Source organism: Engraulis encrasicolus, chromosome 3 (genome assembly GCF_034702125.1).
Source record: "Engraulis encrasicolus isolate BLACKSEA-1 chromosome 3, IST_EnEncr_1.0, whole genome shotgun sequence".
Taxonomy (NCBI): Eukaryota; Metazoa; Chordata; class Actinopteri; order Clupeiformes; family Engraulidae; genus Engraulis; species Engraulis encrasicolus.
In genome coordinates, this window is record NC_085859.1 from 17,309,220 (window position 1) to 17,319,537 (window position 10,318).

The 10,318-nt window shown below is 42.8% G+C and overlaps 1 protein-coding gene across 1 annotated transcript in view; it reads left to right on the plus strand.

Annotated features, from left to right (window-relative positions):
• The first annotated feature begins 2,278 nt into the window (after nucleotides 1-2,278).
• cep78 (centrosomal protein 78) overlaps nucleotides 2,279-10,318 on the plus strand; it is an 18,847-nt gene continuing 10,807 nt past the window's right edge. The window contains exons 1-9 of the mRNA XM_063194866.1: nucleotides 2,279-2,500; nucleotides 2,874-3,201; nucleotides 3,508-3,677; nucleotides 4,613-4,685; nucleotides 5,267-5,370; nucleotides 6,019-6,193; nucleotides 8,134-8,247; nucleotides 8,424-8,488; nucleotides 9,911-10,001. Coding sequence (XP_063050936.1) covers nucleotides 2,949-3,201; nucleotides 3,508-3,677; nucleotides 4,613-4,685; nucleotides 5,267-5,370; nucleotides 6,019-6,193; nucleotides 8,134-8,247; nucleotides 8,424-8,488; nucleotides 9,911-10,001 — 1,045 coding nt within the window. The 5' untranslated portion in view covers nucleotides 2,279-2,500; nucleotides 2,874-2,948. The remainder of the gene's footprint in view (nucleotides 2,501-2,873; nucleotides 3,202-3,507; nucleotides 3,678-4,612; nucleotides 4,686-5,266; nucleotides 5,371-6,018; nucleotides 6,194-8,133; nucleotides 8,248-8,423; nucleotides 8,489-9,910; nucleotides 10,002-10,318) is intronic.

Below are 10,318 nucleotides of genomic sequence, written 5' to 3' on the forward strand. Positions count from 1 at the left end.
GTCATATTTGACATATATCTTATAAGATGGTTAGAGATAGGCCTATACTGTATTTGTAAGTGTAACATTTAGGGTTCAGTTCAATTTTAGGTATATATGATTGTTTTAATGTATAGTTTATGTATCACCAACTGTTAAGTATTTATGTTTGCTTCCTAAGGGGTTTAGTCTCTAATGTAGGCTAAACAAGTTTGAAGAAGTGAAGGGAAATATTACACTGGACCATTGATAACAGATGATGTAGCCTACACAGTGTCAAGGGTATCATCATTAATATTATGAAGCCATGCTGTCAATCTGATCATCATACAGATGTAGTGTAGCCTACAGTGCAAATGTTAACTTGAAAATCCTTAGCTTGTTCTCGCAGACACCTGCTGTACACACAAATGTCCGCACACACACGCACACGCACACGCACACGCACACGCACGCACGCACGCACACACACACACACACACACACACACACACACACACACACACACACACACACACACACACACACACACACACACACACACACACACACACACACACACACACACACACACACACACAAGCACTTGCAAACAAACGTGCTTAGCTTCTGACAGAATTCAAAGTAGCCATTTGCAACTGTTTTCCAAGGGAAAGGAGAGCTTTACGTAAGTGATTGGGAAGGAGGCAAGACAGTAGATTCTTATTTACATCCTTTTAAATCGTGTGCAGCACCAAAGACAAAATGTCTCCCATCCTGAGAACACATGAGCATTATGTGGCGGTTGAAGAAGAGGATTGTGCACATCCTTGGAAAAGGTGCAGGACGACTAGTAGTCACTTAAAATCCTTTTAGTTGTATCTTATTATTTCATGGCAGGATTATGTTTCGACCTTAACAGTCTTCATCAGATTCTCAATAGTCTCAGAGAATCTGATGAAGACTGTTGAGGTCGAAACGTATTACTGCCATGAAATAATACAATTTTAAGTGTGCGGACTTCCCACTTTGAAAACTAATCATATGGTGGTGCAATCTAAGGTCTGTGAACAAAGTATAAAACATGCGGCTGTCTATCTATTTCACCAAGTATCATGGCATAATCTTTTCAGTACCACCATTGTCCCATACTGGGCAAGTAACATGCTCAGCTTTGAAAACATCATACAATTTTCTGATCTGCGGCTAATTCATACACTTATTCACAATGCAGCACCCCCATCTCTAAGGACATTTATTCAACCCTGCTCTGAACAGATGAGTAGAACGTCAAGATCCACCATTATGGGTGATTGCAGTCTCCCAAACCGACAAAATGCTTTTGCTCAATCAGTCTCTTTCAGGGCAACCAAAACATGGAATAGTCTACCCAGTGGCCTAAAAAGTATTACTGATTATCAGGCCTTCTCAAGGGGTGTGAAAAATGAGCTACATTTGAGCTACATTGAGCTACAGTAGGCCTAACTCTTCTGCCAGGGAGTCCTGCATGGCCTAGAGTGACCTCCTAGTTGACCCCTTTATAGTTGAATTCCAGGTGATGACATGTCATGGGGTCCCGACCGAAAGGTTGACAAATGCTGACTCTTCACATCTTGATCACTTCACTTCAGGTGCACTGTACTAGAAAATATTAGTTTATTAGTAAACTTTCATGAAAAGATCAAATTTCGCAATAGGCAACCCAGTTTCAATGGGCAGCATAGTTGCAGTACCTTTTTTGACCATTTCCTACACCGTGCACCTTTAATGATGGATATGGGCAAAAACTCCCTAACCGCCCAAACAGGTCATCAGTTGCTCATCAGTTTGGGGTGCAACCGCCATTCTTCCGACATAGCGTCATTTCGACATCACTTTGAGGGGCTTTTACATCAACATTTTCTAAACTCTCTGATACAATAGTGATCACATGTTGAGTAGACACTGCAAAGTGTGAATTATGTGGAAAAAGGAGTGCAGATATTGTTTGGTCCTTCAGTTGTCGCACTGCTCCCTTGGGGCGCCATTGGGAGCTGCCCCCTTGCACGGGTGAGGCATAAAAATGCTATTTCGTGGTGAGTGCAGTGTGCTGTGGAGGGCTGTGTCACAATGACAATGGGAGTTGGAGTTTTCAAGGTGGGCTTTCACTTTCTTTATTTTATTTTTATTTATTTTATTTGCATACTTGATTGCATTGTACTACACACCCAGAACAGGAGAGGGCGACAATGCGCCAAAGTAGATTTTATCCCACAGCCAAGAAACAGGCGGAAAAGAAGAAGACAGCAGATCAACAAAAGGACTGGACGTAACAAAGGGAAGGAGAAAGCGACGTTCTCTTTCTTTGGACATTGTTATGTAGATCTCCACTGTCCAGTCGTTATCTGAATCCCCTTGTTCCCTCGTGAACCCCCTTGAGCCCTTGTTCAAATGAATCCTGCTGAAATCATCTTGCGGTTGATTCACACACTCCCCTCCTCCTCCCTAGACACATGCGAAGGAGTCTTGGAAACCACAGAAACAACAACAAAGACGCTGACAGGTACGGCGATGGGCTAACTCATACTGTTTTCTACAGACTAAACAATATTTGCGAGTTTGTCACTGAGAGGCAAACTACTACGACCTAGCTGTTTCACTAGCTTTGTTATGTTTCACTTTTAGCTGTCAAGTCAGCTAGTTTGAAGTTTCTCTTCGAGTTCCTGAGGGCTACGATCTTGCTGCCGTGTTTTAATTCTAACAGTTTGATATTATTAACTATGGTATAACTTAATGCTTACTTGTTGCAAATGGCTTTAATATTTCATCTGTCAAGAACCTGTGACGTTAGCTAGTTGCATGTCAATAATATAACCTGTTGAAAACTAAAATAGCAGGCAGCTAATTAAACTACGGTTAATGTCTGCATTTCACAGGAGGTCTTGCCTATCAACTGTAGTCTGTGAGAGTGAAGTGACACTGGCTAACTTAATATCTTTCGGGGGAGCATCATGCTGGATAATATCCATGCTCGGAAACAAGGAGCTCTTGACTTCGCGAGTTTCTATGACTACTCCTGTGCAGCGCAGGGCTCGTGCCCTGCCACGGCGGTCAAGGTGCATCTGGGCAAAGGGATGCTGGACTTCAACGGAGATCATCTTCAGTTGTCCGACTGGACGCCTATTTTGAACGCACTCTCCATCAACAAACATCTACACCATGTTGCCATCAAGAGCACTCACTTATCTACGCTTGGAACTCAGGGTCAGTTGGTTTGGCAGGTCTTACTCAAAGCCAGAAGGCAGTCACATCTTTTGTGAAATTGACTTTAGTGTATAAAACCTATTTTTTTCATGTGATCAAGTTATTTTCTACCAAGAAAGCATGGTAGCAAATCACCACACTACAGTGTATTATTCCTACAACATGACTGGACATGACTTTATAGACAGTTTTAGAGACAATTTTATTTTTATGTTCCTACAAATACTTTTCCTAGAGCAGCACCACAGTGTATGGTGTCGGTAGCCTTATGTACTCAGTGTGTATCTGTGTGTATGTGTGTTGAAGGTCAAATGAAATGGTCTGCGCGGAAGAAGATTCCAGCGCTGCACTCCAGAAGCGTGACTCTTGCTCTGTGCCGAGCGTTGCAGAAGTGCCTTTCTGTGTCAGACCGCCTGCAGACGCTCCATCTCAACGGCCTGCCCCTCAGGGAGAAAGACCTCACTGCTCTAATCAAGGTTGCGTTTTCACACGCACACGCACCCACTCACACTCTCATACACACATCGAAAGTAAAGCATCTGGACATCTAAATTAACACCTGCCAACTGGCCAAATGCTGGCTGGTAGAAAAGAAAACTTACTAGACACTATGGCACAGGTGTATGAGTAGTAAGATTGATAACTACTAGCCAAATTGGCTGGTGGTGGAACAAAGTTAGTTCTAGTTCTAGTTGAAGAACTAGAATACGCAGACAGGCAGACAGGCAGACAGGCAGACAGGCAGACAGGCAGACAGACAGGCAGACAGGCAGACAGACAGACAGACAGACAGACAGACAGACAGACAGACAGACAGACACACACACACACACACACACACACACACACACACACACACACACACACACACACACACACCCACGGCTTACAAGCTCCTACCGTACATTTGAAAGAGGACCACATATTTTATAAAATAAAAAAATGCCACTTGCACACACTAGCAGCATTCATGTACAGTATATACTTGTAGTATACTGTATATTGCTGTCACAGCTGTAGTAGTGGTGTGTGCTCTATGCGTTTCATAGCTATAGCATTGAAATATGTAAATGTAGCTGCATGTTATAAAACCGGACAATTGTGCGCCGCCGAGAGCTGTTGTGGGAATGGTAGTAGTAGTAGTAGTAGCCTTTATTGGCTATGGGTATGTGTATGAGTGGGTATGTGTATGTGGGAATGGGTATGCTTATAAATATTTGTTAAGCGCTTTGAGACAACTTCATTGTTGTGATACTATGCTATACAGTATAAATACATGTTGTATTGTATTGTATTGTATTGTATTGTATTGTATTGTATTGTAACTATGGCCATATAAATGGAAGATGTAACATAAGTAGTGAGCACATAAACGTGTGCAAACATTCAACAATGCTCTGTACGTTTGCAGGGACTGGCGAAGAGCACGTCATTGGAGAACTTGTCCCTGGCCCAGTGTCCTATTGCAGACAAGGGTTTGGAGAGTAAGTATGCACAACCAAAAACACTTACTGATAAAGAAAAAAAAGAAATGGTGTATGCTAATACTTAGATCAAAATTCAGTTACACATAGATAACACAGAGTTTAGGAAACTTTTAGGAAATTCAATTAAATGCATGGCCTAATGCTGTTAATGATAAAATGATGAAAAAAAGGATAGAAATGCAGTTCAACAGGTGGGGTTAGGATAAGTTGCAGTAATGTTAGAAATTTGAGAGACAGAAAACCATTCATGTTTTTTTTAACAACATACTAGACCATGGGTGTGCATGTTGTTCTTGATTCACTGATTGCTGTTGCATGTGAGGAATTTTCCGTTTTTTAACAGAATGGTGGCACCATACAGTTTGTGCACAAGTCATGTAAAACTCTTACTTCATTTGAATGTGCCTACTAGGGGTCCGTGAATATTCCGCTTCCAGAATGCTGTTCCATTCATGCAAGCGGAACATCACGGAACTTGTTCTAAATCCAATACTGGCAATACTCCGTTCGAAAGCGGAATACTCCATGAATTTATGTGACTGTGCTCACGCTCACTGTTGTGCTTGTCCTGTTTTCAGTCGTGTGCCAGAGTGTCAAATACTCTTCCTCCATCAAGAGTCTGGACTTCAGCGGCTGCAATATCACCTGGCAAGGAGCAGAGCACCTGACCAGCATTATCAAGGTACAGTACAGGACGTACTGGGCGACGGTAATTCACACACTGGCATGGAGACACCGCTTGCTTTAGCTTAGCTTGCTTGTGCTTTGTTGTATGTTACCGGAAGAAGCTTCAGCAAGATATTCATTAAACCATCATTACATGGTATTTCCAGACCTCTAATTTACTATGTAAAACTATTATGTTTAAGTTACTAGTGCATATAATTTGGATTACTATGCTGTTAAGGTGATTGATTTCACAGTGCTTAATTAAAAAAAAAAATCCATGATGATACTAAATAAAATGAATTAGAATAAAATTAAGTACAGTGTCCTTATAAATAGTTTAAAACTGTATTTATTTATTTATTTATTTGTGATTCATCAGCTCTTAACAGGTTGCACAAGGGCTGAAAAAGCCGTTTGTAAAAAGGTGGTTGTTGTTCAGTAGTTTGTATGTAGTCTTAAAATCCTACTTGCCTCCTATATGCTACTATCCTGTGGGCCGACTGACCTGAGCGGGAAAGTGCTTTAGCTAGTTCCGCTTTAGCCCCTGATCTCTGGGTGTTGGGGAAGCAGCTTTAGGGTGACCCCCTGACTCCCTCTGAGCTGCTTTAAGATGACATCTGACCTCTGGGTCTTGCCTTGTTTTTTTCCCCCCGTTGGCCAGCACCAGGCGGTGCGTCGACATGGCACGGCGTGGGCCGAGTCCCTGCGCTACAGGAAGGCGGAGTTTGAGGGCATGAGTGGGCTGCGGCGCATCACGCTGAACGACAACATCCTCATCGGGGACCAGGGGGCTGCGGCGCTGGCCACCGAGCTGGCCGAGGACCTGTGGCTGAAAGGTCAGACACCCACCCACTCAGCACCACAGGCTCTCCTGGAAAGGTGTCCAGTAATCCTGTAACAGCGTGTTGGAGCTTTTCCCCTGGCATTAAAGGATAACTCCAGCCAATTTCAACATGCAGTTGTAATGCTCACATTACCCTGGACTTGTCTGTTTTTTCTTCAGCCTTTTCCAAGATCCTGGTCATTGTAATGGGGGCAGGTGTTTGTTTACATTTCAAAACAACCATCTTGATTTATTCCCAAAAACGTCCAAAAAGTTATACAACATCAGCAGACGACTAGCAAACAGCGGTACTTTTTGGGAAAATATTTAGAGTAGGCCTATGTTAAGATTTAAAGATGAAAAAAATGTAAACAAACACCTGCCCCCAGTAAAATAGCTCATTTCTCAGAAAGGGCTGAGCCAAAAAGTGCAGCATCACCGGGTACTGACAATACAAGTGAAGGGTAGCGTGAGCAATACAGCATCATATTGAAATTGGCAGGAGTGCTCCTTTAACCCATTGATGCCTAAAGTGCCTGCAAAAAATGTCTGGTGAAAGCTTAAGCCCTTGTTGGGAAAGTTGCCCTCAGCCTATAAAAACCTAAATATCTCAGCCTCTGATTCACATAAAAACATGAAATAAGTTGCATTTCCAACCCTAAGAACCTCATCTTGCATCAGAATGTGTTCATTCAGTTGTAACATACCCATATTTTTATGAAAAAAGCTAAAATCTCAAGAGCCTGAATGCAGCGTATATGGGTCTCCAGACATCAAAGGTAAAACAACATATACGAGTCATCAGGCTAAAATGGGTTAAGACACTGTTTACACGTATGCAAATATTTTTAAACGTGGATTTAAAAAAATCTGTTTGCATATAAAAACGACATGACTGGTGGGTTTTAGTCCGCTGAAAGGGATACTTTTAAAACCAGAGTTTTCTATTACTCGTGTAAGCGAGTGAAGTAAACTGATGCATTTTCAAAAGTATCCATATATGTGTAAGTAGGGTGAATTCAGGTGAATTCTTATGCTCTGACAGGACATGGACACTGTGGGTTCGTTCCAATATGCGACCTTGCTTCCTCCACTTGTGCTTGTTTCCTCGTACCAGGAAGTAATATGTCATGATGACATCACAGACAACAGCATTACATTTCAATATCTTGCAAAAGCTCAATTGTAAAGTCTTTTTCTCATTTGCAATTGTGATGGTGAATGAATAACGGTCCCCCAAAAGTTGTTGTGGCTAGGCTGACAGATGGGAAACTTAATTGTTTACTCCACGGAGGGGCTAGGAGGCGGGGCGAGGCCACAAGCACAAGTGGAGCAAGCAAGGTCGCATATTGGAAAGCACACCGTGCTTTACCTGAAAGACAGGTCAAAAGTTTGGACGCCCCTTCTCTTCCTTTTCATGATTATTACCAGTCAACTGTAGATTCTCTCTGAATCATTCATCATGAACTGGATGACCTGGGGCCTCATTTGTAACTGCCGGTCAGTCGCCCTGAGTGCATTTTGATACATGTAGTTAGAGACAAAAAAAGCTCCTTATTCACATTTGCAGGGTTTACTTGTGACGTTTCGCTCTAGTGACCTTCTTCAAGCAATTGTGAACATTGTGCAGGAGCTTTTTGGTCTGTAACGTTGTTGACACAGGGGTTACCCTCGGCTCCTACACACCTGGGGTGAATTTCTCAAAACCAAAGTTGATTACTACATTAGCTACTTTGTTGTTTTCAATGCATTTTCCCATTGGCAACTACCAAAGTTGCTAACAGGCTAACAACTTCTCTTTTGAGAAACTCACCCCTGATCTGACCAAAGGAGGTGTACCAGATCTCTACATAAAAGATACATGTAGTTAAACTTAAAATGACACCGTAAAATAAAGTGCAACCTGGACCTTTTGTGTTTGTGTTTGCTTATTTTTGTGTTTGTGCATCGCAGCGATGGACCTTCAGAAATGTGGGCTGTCAGACGAGGGGGCGCAGTCACTACGTCAAGCCCTCCAATCGAATCGCTGCCTCCATGTGTTGGATATCCGATGCAATCCCCTTGTAGGTAAGTGTCTGCCCATAGATGAGACACAGGCTTAAGCTTTCTTAAGACACCCTAGTATAAAGTGTGTGTGTGTGTGTGTGTGTGTGTGTGTGTGTGTGTGTGTGTGTGTGTGTGTGGCCTCTGAACCCTGACCTTTGATCCTCTAATTCCTCTGGTCATTTAATCCCAACCAACAGACAACTCGCTGGTCAAGGACATCATCACCAGAGTGCTGTTAAACACACATGGACAAGACGCGCAGGTATCTCCTGACAAAAACGTTTATTCGTTATAGCATTACATTACATTACACAACATTATATTACACTTAGCTGACGCTTTTGTCCAAAGCAACTTGAAGTTATTTTAAAGTATAGGCTATTGGTTACAGTCCCTGGAGCAATGTGGGGGGTAGGTGCCTTTGTTCAAAGGCCTCCTTAGCCATGGAGTGAGATAGGGACTGGAAGGTTGGGATTTGAACCTGCAACCCTCTGACCTAAAGCCCATTTCTTCAACCACTAAGCCACGGCTGCCCCACATTCATTCAGTCATCCATCCATCCATCCATCCATCCATCCATCCATCCATCCATCCATCCATCCATCCATCCATCCATCCATCCATCCATCCATCCGTCCATCCATCCATCCATCCATCCATCCATCCATCCATCCATTACTTCTTTGGTTTGTCTGGATGTTATGCATATAGATTTCTGTATCATTTTCTAGGTAGGCTGGAAAGTATGGCCCGTGTTGGAATAAAACACACATCGATTTAGGCAGTGATATGGACAACTGTCTGAGTTCCAGATTTCCAGATTCTTAATTATTAGAAAAAAAAGAAAACTCAGACACTGATTTAGAATTTTCCTGCATGGGCAAGTTTCACTACGTAGTCTCTATAAATGTAAATGCCCCCTAGTGGCAACAGATTTAATCCACTGCCCGGGACATCTAGGGACAATCCACTGTAGAGTAGAGTAGAGTATCATTTATTAATCCATTTTGTCCTAATCCCTTTGCCCTCTGCCTATCAAATCCTAAATATCTCAGCCTCCGAAGCACATACAAACATGAAATAGGTTACATTTCAAATCTAGAACTTTCATTTTGCACTAGTATAGTGTTCATTCAGCTCTAACATACCCACATTTTTAATAAAACAGCACAAATCTCAAGAACTTGAATGCAGCGTATATGTCGCTCCAGGACACAATGGGTTAATCCAGAGGGAAATTAAGGAGTTGTGTTTTTGACTTGATGCTTCTTTGGTCTTGTTTAGACAACAACCAATCAGTGAGTCAGTGGATGGGTTTGACACGCTTGTCCTAAAGCAGGGGTCCCCAACCTTTCTGGGTCCTGAGGGCTACCAAGGGCTACCCGAGGGCTACTTTTGTTCAAAATCCTCTTCCGATGTCTTGGCATCATTCTCAAATCACACTATTATTGAATGATAATTTGATTAAAGGTTATAAAGAATAAATCATCTCATATTTAAATTAAGAATAGCATTAAATGTGACTAAAATCTGGTAGTCGTCATTGTTTATTAACATCCCTGGTGGGTACCTCAGAAGCTCGTGGAGGGCTACCTGGTGCCCGCGGGCACCACGTTGGTGACACCTGTCCTAAAGTTACCTCGCCGTTGAAAATGTTGTGTGCATGTTTTATGTCCATGAACAGTACTTGTGGATCAAGCCACAGCCCATGAGGAGCTCAGATGGCCAGAAAAGCAGGACGGGAAGAAGCTCTACCCAGACCAGGTCCAGACGAGGTGTGAGCAGCACACACACACACTCATGCACACTCATGCACACACACACACGCACGCACACACACATACACGCACACACACACACACACACACACACACACACACACACACACACACACACACACACACACACACACACACACACACACACACACACAAGTACACACACACACACACACACACACACACACACACACACACACACACACACAAGTACACACACACACACACACACACACAACACGGCACAATCAAAAAGCAACACCACAATCAGCTACCTGCCTGTTCTGTTTGGTTTTGTGTGCATGCATGGCATG